This window comes from Pezoporus flaviventris, unplaced genomic scaffold (genome assembly GCF_033815535.1).
Source record: "Pezoporus flaviventris isolate CSIRO_AGI_PZ_B2104156 unplaced genomic scaffold, CSIRO_AGI_Pfla_v1 ptg000007l, whole genome shotgun sequence".
Classification (NCBI taxonomy): Eukaryota; Metazoa; Chordata; class Aves; order Psittaciformes; family Psittacidae; genus Pezoporus; species Pezoporus flaviventris.
The window spans coordinates 32,105,680-32,121,196 of record NW_026892555.1 but is presented as its reverse complement, the minus strand read 5'-3'; the positions used below and the strand labels follow the sequence as shown (position 1 = coordinate 32,121,196).

At 37.3% G+C, this 15,517-nt stretch overlaps 1 protein-coding gene across 2 annotated transcripts in view; it reads right to left on the bottom strand.

Moving 5' to 3' along the window:
- The window catches only part of UBE2W (ubiquitin conjugating enzyme E2 W), a 66,553-nt gene that overhangs the window by 31,257 nt on the left and 19,779 nt on the right, over nt 1–15,517 (bottom strand). Inside the window, exons 3-6 of one of the 2 annotated variants that reach the window (XM_061448283.1) lie at nt 14,063–14,165; nt 10,818–10,973; nt 9,593–9,668; nt 1,411–4,283 (exon numbers count right to left, since the gene is read on the bottom strand). In XM_061448283.1, the coding sequence (XP_061304267.1) occupies nt 4,270–4,283; nt 9,593–9,668; nt 10,818–10,973; nt 14,063–14,165 (349 nt within the window). In that variant the 3' untranslated portion in view covers nt 1,411–4,269. Of the gene's footprint in view, nt 1–1,410; nt 4,284–9,592; nt 9,669–10,817; nt 10,974–14,062; nt 14,166–15,517 lie in introns of those variants that run through there. The other variant, XM_061448282.1, reaches the window with a different exon arrangement.

Genomic DNA, 15,517 nt, shown 5'->3' with positions numbered 1-15,517 from the left:
AGGGCAAGTGAACAGAATATCCTGTGTTGCTATTTTCAGTAAACTGAAATAAGTATTTTCAAATTCGTGTTTCTGAAGTATATTTTAATATAGGAAAGGAGGGTTCACTCTTCCAATTTTATTAAGGTATTTTAAAACTTGATTTAAATTTGGAAAGTTTGGAAAGTTCACAGAAGTTCTGGAAACTATAGGCCAACAATTACCTAGCACACAAACCAAATTCCAAGTCCCCCTTCCCACCCTGCTCTGTAGCTGCAGTTGCAGACTGAGTCTCACTAAGGCAGTTTATTTCCCCTTAGCCAGTTCAACATTCAACTCTTCACGTACCACTGATGAGGAGAGCAACTCCAAAATGGATTGAGTAATTTGGATTATAAGTAACTGGAAAACAAGCTCGTTCAAACCTATTAGCTTTTAGAATGATCGGTATTTGTGAGTGTGCAAACACAACATAATGCTTTACCAGAGGAGGCAAAAACTATACTGCTTCTCTCCACAAAGCTAGAATTATATAGCTGCACCACTGCAAAGCTTTTAATATCAACAGGCCATCTTCTAAGAAATATGAGCACCACAGTGGTTTCCCCATCCACCCCGTTTTTAAACGTCATTCATTTCAATAAATATTTACATATATAAAAAAACCCTCACCAAGAACAAGACAGGAAAGTCTTACTCTCAGTTGTACTTAAACCTTTCCTGACAGGCGTGTGTTTAATCTCTTCTCTAAAACTTAATTACTGACATGGGAATTTTATGGTCTCCTCAGACCGTACCTTTAAAACCTGAGATGTGAACTAGATTTCATCAGCATTTCAAATAAAGTAATAATAGTTGAGCATCCAGAACAGTATTCATATCATAAATGAATTTAAAAAAAACCAACTTTGTTTTCAACAAAAATAGGGCTTTTTAAAAAAGTGCCTTTTTACAAATCAGAAGCCATCATCTCTGGAATAAAACACTGCACAAGACTGAAAGCAATTATTGATATGAGGCAGCAGAATTTTCATTTAAGAGTCCTGACATATGCTAATGATGTAATAGAAACTTTATTCCCACCACTGCAAGCAAACAAGAATCCTGCTTCTGAAACTCCCCATTCAGTATTTGAAGTGTTCGTCAAATAGCAAAGAACCATGATAAAGAGCCAGCTGATCATACATGAGAAACAGAAGCACTACTATGGTTTTTGTTTGTTTTAAGAGACTATTTCCTTCAGCTGTTACAACATACCCTTGGGAGAAAAGAGAAAATGCCTACTATTATCATAATTCTTCCCTTGACTGCCAGTGTAGCATTTCTGAACTACTGACAGCTTTGTCACAAGAGTAACTGAATGTAAGGAACAGTGCTTCTGCCCTCCACCATGAAATGGCCCACACGTATTTCCATTCAAGGGTAGCAAACTATTTTAAAACAAGAATTTATTGTGTTATAGTATAAAGACACTAAACACAAAACAAAGTGTTTAACAACATGAACATTGACATAAAATAAAAGCAAGATTGTTTCAAGCTAATTCTGTAACCATTTCATGTGAGAAATTCCAAGTGAAAGAAAGTTACATACACAGGGTCACCCTACAGAAAGGATGGCACCACCTTAATCTAATTCAAGCCCTATTTTAGGACATCATAGCATTGTAAGTATAGCTGCACTATTTAGAGGGCTTGAGTGGTACACAGGCTTTGTCTTGGCCCTCTGTATATAGGTGAACTTACCCACAGATCTACAAGAGAACCAATGGAGACATTTGAACTGTAAACTAAAAGACCTGAGGTACATTCTCTTCTAAGCTACCTTGTATTTTTTTAAGTACATTATAGGGGAGATTAAAGAGCAGCACAAATTTGATTACTTAACTTCACTGTAGTCCATGTGATAGCATAGGTCAATAAAATAATGCTTTGCACTATAACACCCATCTTCAACAAAATACATACAGTATAAGGCTTCTCTAGAAACCATGTATTGTAGTATGGCAAGCCACCATATGAAAAGATACATGAATCCGAGATGTACTTGAACCATGTCTTCACAGACATTACCTGGTGTCACAATAAGGTCTCTTTCCTTTGGACTCTTTGATAGGATCCATTATGTGAACCATTCATACATGAATTTCTCAAAGATGCATCAATCACTTCAATCAATACAGAGCAGCTAACATGAATATAACAGATTAACTATCAGATGGCTGCTCTTTCATACAAAACCATTTCCAAGAATAACCAGTTTGATCAACTCACAACAATAAAATTTTGCTAAACAAAGAGGCAGGAGCAGTACTATTTCATTTGCTTAAAATTATTATTTTTGGCTCATAAAAGAAACTGAATTCTATGTCTTACAGGCTCATTGTGAAAATATATACACACATCAAATTTATATTGAAAGCTAGATTTCACCATTGAGTTTTAAAGGCCAAGAGATATTTTCAGTACAGTAAAAAAAATAGCAGTTCCTGAAGTATACTGTAGCCTCACTTCACTGCCAATATCCATAATTCAGTTGCTGTACAAAACACTTCTCTGAAGGAAGCAAATCCATCTGAATTCTATCCACCCTGAGTTAAGCATCTATACTTTAATATGTTTTAAATATTAGGTAACAGAGAAGTATGTACAAGGCTATAAAACTTGTCAATTATCACAGAGCAGTAGGAAAAAAGAAAGAATCAGTATTTTCAGCCAATTTTCTGTTTGCTATTGTAGTTATTCAGTCTGGGCTGGGTTTAGGTTTCATAGGGGTGTCTTTTGGCTTTTATTTGTACACATTCATGCATTAATTGCTTGATTTTACGTTTTTTTTGAGTGCAATAATAAGGCAACAGTAAAAAAAAGTTATAGAAATTTTGCATATGTGTAAAGGTATTAAGTTTATAAAAGTGCTTCCTAAAAAGACAACTAATGGCAGTATCAAAATATTACAGAGTGGTGAGAACAACTATCATTTCAATAAATGTTGCTCCATAGAAAAATGTCTGATTTTAGGCTTTTTCCCCTTTCCTGGTGAAGTAAAAGCCTGGAAAAAAAAACTGGTATGGATGCATGTGATAAGCAAGATAAGAAAATATACTTTAGTCTAAACTTAAATAAGAAGGTCCACACTTTTTTGTCAAAACATTAAGCCTCTGTCAAAAATGTATTTTTTTTTTTCTTTTTATAGTACAGGATTAAAAGACAAGATGATGCTTACAAGATAAAGAAATAATTTACATGAAAATATCTTCTGACAAAGCTTTTCAATCAAAATATTGTTTTGTAACATTCAAACATGACATACAACACAAAAGAAACAGTGAATGCAAACAAAAAATGTTATATGGATTGCTTTCAAACACATAAATAAATGAAATATTGGTGTAGGCAGTAGGGCTCATGCTGATGGCTAGCAGGAAATAACAGTGTGCAATCTATTTGGAAAAAGCTCTAAAGTACAAATTACAAGCCCAATTATGGACTGCAGCAAGTTCAGTTATATCACTGCCATCCTCTCCTATCTCCAAAATAAATTCTTGATTAAATCACTCATACCCTAAATTACTCATACCTTTGCTTCAGAGATATGAATAACTATATACAAAAAGTAGTTTTATTTCACCATAGGGATAACATTGTACCTCTCTGCCAATGTCACTTGAAAAGCCTTCCATGTCAAAACAATTTGACAGCAGATAACAACTTAATAAATATGCAATGATCTTATTACAGTCCTTCAGCTAAGCATGGTAACTCATGCTGCTAGTTTTGTAATCACAGTGCATAGAATCCAAATATCAAAGAATGGGGTAGCTTTTAAGGTAATGGTCTATCCCTTGCTTATAATCCAAATATATCTGAAACTTCCATAAACTCTGTCATGCATCAATCTTTTTTGTGGCAGGAGCAAAACCTTTCCCTGGTACAATGTCCATTGCCGGCAATGGATGCACCAAAACCGCCAAGGAGCTCAGTGTTATTGCACAATATATGAAGACCTGGAATTCTTCCAAAAGCTTAAAATAAAAATAATGGAATTATTCTGACATTTCTGGACACCTGCATTAATACTGTATGACTAATAAAAGCATGTCAGTTGCATGGACTGAACCAGCGATCAACATGCGCCCAGAATGCACACTAGTAAAAATGCAGTCAAAGGAAGTAGTCTTCATTGCCTATAGGTCACTTCCAGTCAAAGGTTAAAGTTCAAAGACTGAATGATCAAAGTGCTCATTTTCTCAGTAGGACTATCTTCTGCTACGAGGATCACAAAATGGTGGCATCAACATGTGTCATCTTTAAAAATAAAAGAAGAGCATTTATGGAAAACATGTAAACATTCTAAATCCAAATTAGCAAGGTGCTGTAGGCAGAAATAATCCCAGCATTGACAGTAACATGCAGTGGAAATACACTGAATGAATAATTCTGTGTTTCTGTTCAGTAACAACTCAGGTAAAAAGACAGTATTAACCATGAAGCTTCCAAAAATATACATACACTCCGCGACTCATTAGAATTGGCAAGTATTCCATTAAAAGGACAGTTATTTTCATAGTCTATATTTGGAACGCCACTCATCAGGAAAAGGAAAAACCAAGTACACCTAACATTTTGCACCCCTGAAGTACAGTAGGTCCACTCTAATTATCACATTGAGAAATCCTTTTACAAAGAATATGTAGTGATAAGAGCTGGCAGAGTGCGCTCCTTCTGATGCATTCAATATATATATGTATACACACATATATATACTCATATATATGTACGTACATTTATTTCTCAAGAATCAAAACAAACTACAGCTGACAGAATTATGCAAAAATAATATGTTTCTACTGTAATCCTAAAATATTAAACCTGAAAATAATTTTCATTACAAAATTTTTGATACTGTAACTGCACAGGACATAACAAAAAAGTGTAATTTATGGCAATCTTTCCTTCAGTGTGCTCAATAGTAAAGTATTTCTCTTCCTGCAGTATACTTGCATCTGTCAACAGTAAATATTATGCTTGTTAACAGAAAGCAAACTATTTTTAATGCACTTGTAACCTCACACACCTAGAAAATATAAGTTCATAAGCAGTATTTTTACCGTTTACAGACTTAGTATGCATAAAATAACAGTGAATAAGTCTACATTTGCACTGAAAAATATTATGTCATTAACAGTATTGCACATAAAAAACCTCTTCATTTTGACAGTAGGGTACTATAGATGTAAAATACACCGGACAGAATGAAAAAGAGATAGAAGGGGTATTTAAACTGTGTACTAAAAATTTAGGCCCAAAACCAGAGAAAACACTTTTTACTAAAAAATCAAAACAAACCCAAAAGCAGTAAGGAGGTGCTGGTTGAAAACAAACACCATTAATCATGGCAGCGAGGCGAAGTTCCCAATGACCGAAAAAAGGCTAATATAACCCCCATTTTAAGAAGTGGAAAATGGATGACCCAGGGAATTACAGACCAGTCAGTCCCACCTCTGTGCCTGGCAAAATCTTGAAGCAGATTCTCCTGGAAGGCATGCTGAGGCACATGAAAAACAAGGTGCTTGGTGACAGCCAGCACGGCTTCACTAAGGGGAAATCCTGCCTGACCAATTTGGTGGCCTTCTATGATGGGGCTATGGAATTGATGGACAGGAGCAGAGCAGTTGATGTCATCTACCTGGACTTGGGCAAAGCGTTCAACACTGTCCCACACAACATCCTTGTCTCTAAATTGGAGAGACATCAATTTGATGGATGGACCACTCGGTGGATAAAGAACTGGCTGGATGGCCGCACACAAAGAGTTGCCGTCAATGGCTCAGTGTCCGGCTGGAGACCAGTAACGAGTGGTGTCCCTCAGGGATCAGTGTTGGGACTGGTCTTGTTCAACATCTTTGTTGGTAACATGGACAGTGGGATTGAGTGCACCCTCAGCAAGTTTGCTGATGACACCAAGCTGTGTGGTTCGGTTGAAATGCTGGAGGGAAGGAATGCCATCCAGAGGGACCTCGACATGCTTGTGAGGTGGGCTGATGGCAACCTCATGAAGTTTAACCATGCCAAGTGCAAGATCCTGCACCTGGGTTGGAGCAATCCCAAGCACAGCTACAGGTTGGGCAGAGAAGAGATTCAGAGCAGCCCTGCGGAGAAGGACTTGGGGGTATAGGTTGATAAGAAAATGAACTAGAGCCAGCAGTGTGCACTTGCAGCCCAGAAAGCCAACCATACCCTGGGCTGCATCAAAAGGAGCGTGATCAGGAGGTGATCCTGCCCCTCTACTCTGCTCTTGTCAGACATCACCTGGAGTACTGTGTACAGTTCTGGCGTCCTCGACAAAAAAAGGACATGGAACAGCTGGAACAGGTCCAGAGAAGGGCCACAAGGATGATCAGGGGACTGGAGCACCTCCGGTATGAAGATAGGCTGAGAAAGTTGGGGCTGTTCAGCCTGGAGAAGGCTACGTGGAGACCTCATAGCAGCCTTCCAGTATCTGACAGGGATCTATAGGGATGCTGGAGAGGGACTCTTCATTAGGGACTGTAGTGATAGGACAAGAGGTAATGGGTTAAAACTTAAACAGGGGAAGTTTAGATTGGATATAAGGAGGAAGTTCTTTACTGTAAGGGTGCTGAGGCACTGGAATGGGATGCCCAAGGAAGTTGTGAATACTCCAACCCTGGCAGTGTTCAAGGCCAGGTTGGACAGAGCCTTGGGTGACATGGTTTAGTGTGAGGTGTCCCTGCCCATATCAGGGGGGTTGGAACTAGATGATCTTAAGATCCTTACCAGCCCTTAGTATTCTATGACTATGACCATTGTCCTGTTTTCACAAAAATCTACTTCCTGATATCAAAGCCAGGCAACAGCTTTATGAAAACAATTTCAGCCTGGATGCCTAAGTAAACTGCATCTGAAAGCTCTTCCTCTGTCTTTAAGATAACATGGTCAACTCCGAGCTTGAAATTTCACAAAAACAATGTACACTTGAAGCTGGTGTTGGGTAGGGCAATCAATCTAGAAATGTATTTAGTTATCAAATATCAAAAGCCTCAAAACAAGAATATCAGTTTGTAGCAAAAAAGGCTCCATAACTCTGCTTATGAAGTTAAATTGCTTTGTTGGATCAGGGATGAAATGAGATATTACAAACTGTAATAAGCTAAATACTCAGAGACACATGTTTACACATCAGAATGCATCTCAAACGGCCATTTTGTCTGTGTTCATATTGGTTCCCTTTATATCAACTCCCAACCACGCACTACTTGCTCAAAGTTAAAAAGAAAAAAACCCTGGAAAATTAAAAAAAAATAATTCCTTCAAATGCATATACTAAAAGTGACAACAGTCTTCTTCCTTCTTCAAAACACAGCAATTCAATTTCACATTAAAGCTAAGCCAGTCTAATGACAACAGAAGGGGCAGAACCACTCTGCATCTCCCTTCTCATGTTCTATTAGCACTGGCATTTATTTCACCCAGTGGTTTACCCTTGGGTAGCTGGTTTTCTTTCTCAGTTTGGATTGGTTTTTCTCCTCCAGTTTACCCAGCCCAAAGTGGCTGAATCACAAGATTAGATACGTGACCCTTCAGTTGAAGCAGAACTGACTTTTTCTTGCCTGAGGTTGGTTACTAGGTTGTTTTGAAACTGGGGGGGGGGGGGGGGGGTTCTGGCTTCCCAAAAACAGCCACTGCAGTTACTTCAAAGTTATTAAATGACATATTCTATGGACTATAAGCAGCCTAATGGCTTTGAGCAACTTTCAGAGTCAGATAACCCACATTTCTTTTACGTACTCATTTGGAGTTTTACTTGTTTAACTCAAATTGACTGTTATGAGTAAGAAATCATAGTAGGATCTGCAGACTGCTCTCCTTGATAGCCTTCAATCCTGAGTCAAAACAATTTTAGTACAAAATACATACTTGAATCACAAAGCGAATAAATGAAACTTTACTTGTTTCTCTTTTAAAATAACTAGTAAGTGAAAATCAAACTAGTTAATAAAAACTCTCCCAAAACTGCCAATGAAGAGGAAGCAAAATTAGAAATTGAGAAGCACCAAACACATTACAAGAGTGGAAAAAAAAACCCAAACAAATCAGAAAAGAGAAAGTGACTACTGAATAATGTGGTAAAGATGAAAAATGCAGCCTTGTGGGCAACAGGATTGTTATTCTTGGAGTCAATCTTAAAAATAATATAATGTACAATCACATGGTATATAGTCCTGACTTTCTTAAATATCTCTTAATCCCATGACATACACACTCCTCTAACTGTAATTGAAGTCACCTTGTTTTAGAGATACTAGTAAGAGTATTATGAGAAACTGAGTTTCATTCTCTTACATTACCATGTATCAAAACCCCAAGGGTCACTGCAAGCACTATAAAACTCTCAAGTTCTTCTTGTTAAGGCATCCATAGGCTTTTAAGAATCTAAGGATGAAGGCTTTGGTGTTTGCCTCTTTTGTTATTAAGTCCCATTGTCTCAAAATACCTGGTCTCATTTCAGACAGGGGACAAGAAATGTCCTGGGGTGGGGAGGCAGCAAAAAAATAAGAGGATATCTTATGACGGAGCCTTCAGTGAAAGGTAGTGATGGGATCAACACCTTCTGCACCATCCTAGCATACAGCATTACCTGCCCTAACATAACCCTTCCCAAATACGTGAGCTCCTGATAACCTCATTTGTACAGTATTTCCCTATGGAAAACAAAGAAAGGTTTGTTCAAGAAGCACAGCCCATCTCTATCCCCTCCTCCTTTCTTTCCTCATCAATGAAGTGGATAAGACAAGCACATACAACCCCAGCTCTGGGAAGAAGACATGAAATTTTGGGACAGAAGAAAGAGTATAAAGACAAAGAACACATGGAAAAAGGAGAAAGAAAACAAACCAAACCAAACCAACCAAACAAACAAAACAACCACACAACACCAAAACAAGCACCAAAAAAAAACACAAACCAAACCAACACAATACTAGCACTGCAGACATTATGACACTATGCATAGCAATTTTAACATTTTTTTTTATCATGTACATGTAGAATCTTATTACTATATTATGGACTGTTAGCTCCTAAGAGCCTCTTTAAGTCAGCCAACTGTCCCACACTGGAACTCTGATTAGCAGTGGAAATTATTAAATCACATAGCTGTTTAAAAACACACAAGCACCATTCAACTATCATAAAAGCTCTTAAAGCATTAACAACAAACAAACAAACAAAAAAACTACAACAAAAACAACCTGACTTGAGAACTAAATCTAGTTTCCTTATGTACCTTCCTTAACACAAAACTTAAGACTTGTCATGGACTAAACACAGTTTACAAGAACTTTCTTTCAAATCCAATCCTAAAATTTAAAACCTATACATCTGTGCTGTTAAATTTCCATTAGGAATTAACTGAAATATAATTAAAAAAAAAATGCAGCAGAGTATCTTAGAAACAGGATTTTAACAACTTTTGAGATTTAAAAGGAGAGTTTAAGGCTTTGAATGCATTATCCTACTTCCCTACATTTTAACTGCCTTCAGCCTGAAAAAAAACAAAAAGTAAACAAAATTCCTGGTCGTAGTTAAATACTTACCATGATACCACCACTTTGTTTTCTTTGGATTCTTGTTACACGTTCTTACATAAAATGAGTTATCTGGGGGTCGCCTCTGCAACAGAAAAAAAGACCTACAAATAATCAGACAATCCTCATATTGTAATGCATGAGATATTTAATAAGCTTACGAAAGGCTACCATGTGAATGCAGTGAAAATGAGGCAACAGGCAGAGCTAGACCTTTGTCAAGAAAAATCTCCTACAGATCCAGGTAATAATTCTTACTGAAGATACTTCAAGCAAAAAATTAATGAAAAAGACAAAACAGTTTGGAGGTAGAGAGGGAGGGAAATAAATTTTAAGAAAGCAAAAAAACCAACCCAAAGAAAGGAACAGCTATGATTCAAAAAACACAACCACCCAATCAAAAAAATCCAAATTAAATTCCTTTTGCAGTTCGGAATCTAATTCTGATATATTAGATCCAATTCACATTCACACACCTCAGCTTGGAGCGGGTGAAAAAATTAACATGAATTCCGTATCTGATCCACACTTCATATTCTTCAGCTTTCTTTACAAGTGTCATCATTATGCATAACCAGAGTCTTAGGATACAGTACAAAGCCATTTGGAGGGTGTTTTTCTATCACATACACATAACTAGGACTGATCAGCACGTGACATAAATAGGCATGTTTGGATAGCACAGACATACAAGCTCTGACCACATCTAACTTCCATATACGCTCCACTGCAATAGTCAAGAATAAAAGGGTAGACATTTAACAAAAATGGCATAAGGTATTAGTGCCACTCATCCATGATCAAGAAAGCAGCTTAGCACCATCTACTTCCCTGAAATGAAAATAACAATGATCACTGAAATAGTACAGCTGTAAAGCCATGCAAACATCTGCACTGGAGACCTTTCAATAGTTATTTCACACTGCCTTTAGAGACGGAATCATTTTACAAAGAATTGTCCTAAAACATGACTGAACTTCAGAATTAGTACAATTAGAAGGGTTCCATTCACTCTTTTTTGCAATAATGATATATGCACAGGTTACCATGAAAACAGTAACAAAGCACTTACTGCACTATTCTGCAGTTCTAGCTCAGTATCCTTTCAGTAGTAGAAATGTACATACAGTAGTTTAGTCTATTTTAGAATTTTGAAATTAAAACTTCACTTCTCAATGCAGAATTCTATTAACTTTTACTTATTTTGCTCCAACAGTGCCAAAGGTGCTCATACCTTTTCTTTGCAGCTGGAAAGCATGCTAATAATGCTAAGACAAACAGATTGCACTGAGAGAGCTGGAGACCAGTCTTCTGTTAGAATGGATAAACAGATATGACCATTGCTATAAACATGAGGATGAACAGGAATATTGTCTCCAGTAAACATGACCTAAAAAAAAAAAAAAAAAAAAGAACAAACAACTGTAATTTACTGTCCAGATTTAAATAAGACTGTTGCTTTTGGGAAAATAGTAATATAAGAAGTGGATCTGCCATTTTCACTTACACTAAATAATACACTTTACCATGTTAGGTTCATTCATTTTTGGAAGCTATTAAATGAAATATAAAATAAGACAATGGGAGCCTAAATAGCTAGTGAAAACTGTGTTAAACAAATGGTTCAGTGTAGGTTGTTTTTTTCTCTATGGATATTCATACAGCATAGAAAAATGCAAAGGTAACAGTATAAAGACATCAAACTAAACTTTTTATATTTTGCAGCTTTGGTCTTTCACATCCTAAGGAATACAGTTGCCTAGCCAAAACACTGGATGACTTCATAAGCCACAACATCATACACCAGGAACCACAACGAGACTCACAAAGAAATATTTCTATAACCCTGAGCACAACAGAAATTGGGTTCTGGACAACTCACCCAGGTTCCAGCTTAAATAATAAAACACATCAATCCTATTAACTATAAAAGACTTGTACAACCAAAGTACGTTACGACACAGGGAATATAGCAGGTCGAAGGAGGTGATCCTGCCCCTCTACTCTGTTCTTGTGAGACATCACCTGGAGTATTGTGTGCAGTTCTGGTGTCCTCAACATAAAAAGGACATGGAACTGTTGGAACAAGTCCAGAGAAAGGCCACAAGGATGATCAGGGGACTGGAGCACCTCCCGTATGAAGATAGGCTGAGGAAGTTGGAGCTGTTCAGGCTGGAGAAGAGAAGGCTGCATGGAGACCTCACAGCAGCCTTCCAGTATCTGAAGGGGGCCTATAGGGATGCTGGAGAGGAACTCTTCATTAGGGACTGTAGTGACAGTACAAGAGGTAATGGGTTAAAACTTAAACAGGGGAAGTTTAGATTGGATATAAGAAGGAAATTCTTTCCTGTGAGGGTGGTGAGGCACTGGAATAGGTTGCCCAGGGAGGTTGTGAATGCTCCATCCCTGGCAGTGTTCAAGGCCAGGTTGGACAAGGCTTTGGGTGATATGATTTAGTGTGAGGTGTCCCTGCCCGTGGCAGGGGGGTTGGAACTAGATGATCTTAAGGTCCTTTCCAACCCTAACGATTCTATGACTCTATGAATATATTTAGATCATTATTTCAAATTAAATATATTTTTATTAGACATGGATAAATATGGAAGAACAGCATTTAGAACCTTAACTCCGCCCTATTAAAAGATAACATTACACAGTCCAAAAAATGTTAGAAAAGCAATATTGTCAACCACTGCTCTTACGTCAAATTCCTGCCAAACGCATAGCTGGCTCGGGGCCAAGGGAAATGGATTAAAAATTTTGTAGCAGCTTTTATCCTCCCAAGCTCCTTACCCAACATAACCGCTATCATCTTTTATGCAACAACATAATAAACCTCTACCACTCATATACATAATACCCAAGAGCCTCTTAAGTGTTTCCTAAGTTATACATACATATGTATGCGTACAAATACGTATACGTGTACACAACACACCCACTCACACTGACAAGTAAGCAGCAACATCTTCATCATGCAGGAAACTGAAATCGGATAGTTTAACACCTATCTGCTAAATGGCAGATGGATTTCTAAGGCAGCAGAAAAACTGGATGCAAAATGATCTTCCCTAAGTCTTTAAACTGGTATTTCTTAAGCACTGAAGAGCTTACTTTCATAAACCAGTAATATATTTCGCTTTAAATAATGTCTTCCTTTTATAGGAAAACCAGAACGCGGCATATTAGGCAAGTAAAATTATGCACACTATGACAGACAACATACATTTAAAAGCAGAAAACAACCAAGTGATTAAGCAGCAGAAGTGTAAACTGTCAATTCACAGCAAGCAGATTTGCAGGAAAAGAATTATGTATCGTATAGAATGAACTTACTGCACAGCAGCATTTTTATAAAATTGTCTACAACGAACAAGTATCAGGAACTTAAATTCCTAACTTTTCTGTGCTAAAAATCATTGCACATGTACAGATCTAATTTGCTGCTTTACAGCAAATAGCACAGAGCCTAATGCACAGATCAGGTAATGAGTACCAACAGTACCTACCTGAAATGTAGTGGCTACACTGTTGTGGATTACCTATGAGCAGCTTGCTGCAAACCCCATGAAGTGCAGAAGCACAGATGAACAGTTTATTCTTTAAAACCTAAGACTGAAATGTCAGCATTCTAGTTTTTAATCACAGTTCCTAAAAATATGTAATGTTTATGGTTTAAGTGTCTCTCACAGCTCTGTGCTTCAGTTTCAACACCAATGAGAAAAGTGTCAGAGATCATTCTTGGAACTTTAAGCTGAAACAGACAAGCCAACAACTAAGGCGCTCTTGCTTTTCTTTCTCCTGTTTCAGAAAAGCAGGGCTGATAGCTGAACACTACTCTTACCAGCTATGTCTTGTAACACTTCCCACAGATAATGGAGGGATGGATGTACAAAGCTCATTCTGCAGCCTGGTAGTATTGCTGCCACTTCAGGTCTTTACACTGCTGTGAAAGCAACACAGTACCTCCCAGCTCAATTCTAACCACTAGATTTGCAGGCCTCTCTTAGACATGTCACCATGTATCTATGAGAATCCCTACCACAAGCATTTCTCCAGATGTATTAACACACCAGTAGAGAACATGCAAGAGGCTTAAATACAAACTAGAAAAAAATAGAAGCTGGAGCAAAAAAGGGGATGAAAAAAGCAGTTTGTTGTTTACTCTGCTCCTGTACCACAGTTCAACACAATCTTCCTACTTTACCCTGTGTTGTTCTTTTGTAATATATGAATATCAATCTCAAGCCTTCAATTTACACTGCTCTTTCACCTCCTATGAAACCAAGTAAACTGTCACAACACTATACGTCACTGCAGTCTCATTTTTAAAAGAAAAAGCAACTGCATAATGTGTTTAATACAAACTAAAGTAACTAAATCTCATACCAGGATAGGTGGATAATATTTATATTCAGCATGTGTCAGGCAGCTATAACCCAGAGGTAGCATTAAGCAAGAAGAAAGAAATCAGGTTACCTGAGGCGAGTCAAAAGGATACCGACTACTGAACTTAAATAGAAGCTGAAATTTCTCCCCTTCATATAGGGTTCCTGGAGCACCTTCCATGTCGACAATCCATCTAATGAATGGGAAAAAATATTTTTAGTATTGTGGACTGACAAATTACAATTTTCTTCCTGCAGCACAGGACAAATCTAATTGATTACCAATCACAGCAAAATATCCATTAGTATCATATCAATTACAAAGGTGACTAACATAACAAGCCTACACTTGAAGGAAACAAGTTTTGTATTTTACATACAGGCATTTAACATAACTGCTGTGAATTATACAAGTAATTATGACTTGAACTCGACACCAAACCATCAGTTCCCAATATAATGACTGTTAATGTGAAACAAAGCTGAAACAATTGTTTACTACTACTGTTACAGTTTACTCCTACACAAAAACAGGGCTGAAGGAAACAAACTAGTATGTGTTCTTTTTCATGTTGTTTTACTTTTCTGTCAAGGAAATCATCCATACAGTTCATTAGAATAAAATATGTATCCAAGGGGGAAGGGCAATACTACTCTTACATTTGTGAAAAACTCAGAAATTTAGTGGCATATAACCTGACAGGTAATAGAACCAAAACCAGAAAAGTTAGTATATAAAGGAGAAATACAGAATGGAAAAGGTCACAGAAAATTAAAAACAAAACAAAAAGGATAATTTGCAACTATAATAAAGACAATACCTCAACATATCACAGTATTCATTTTCCTCTCATTTTCTCCTTCCATCATAACAACAGGTAAGTCGCTTACACATGGAGCTGCTGGGAGGGTTACTGGTTTTGGGTTGGATTTATGGGCGTTTTTTAATCCAGTCAAAAATAAATGCATATTGTTCAACACATACAGCAACACCCTGCTATCTAGCTTCTCTCATTTCTTACTTCTATTGATGATCGCTTTATACCATCCTTTGCAGCATTGCTTCCCCGTTTTTGTCTTTCACCCTTGATTAAGTTTTATACATTTGAGCAATATGACAAAGTGAAGATTCAGCAAGAGACTCAGATAACATTAACATCGGTCTCCAGTGGGGCAGCTGAGATTTTCAGAATAGCAACATGTTCAGAAAAGCTGACATCTCCTCCAGCTGGCAGTCCTGGTGATCCTATTCCCAACCTCTCCATCTCTCCTGTCATATACACTCTCTCCCTGTGTATTTAAACCGTGCACATGTTTTATCTTCTATTATTCTTTTGTTTGGTTGGCTGCTTTTTGGTTGTGTTTTGGCGGGTTTTTTTTTAAGAGAAACTGCTTCTTTACTGAACTGTCATGCTCTTCAGCAGAAATGCATCTTCAATAGCAGCATGGTAATAGCTGTAGTGGTGTTTCACATTTTAATTTTGTGATTTCACCTACCTGCACTCCAGACCACTTAACTCTTCTTATACCTTCTGCTTTTGCATTT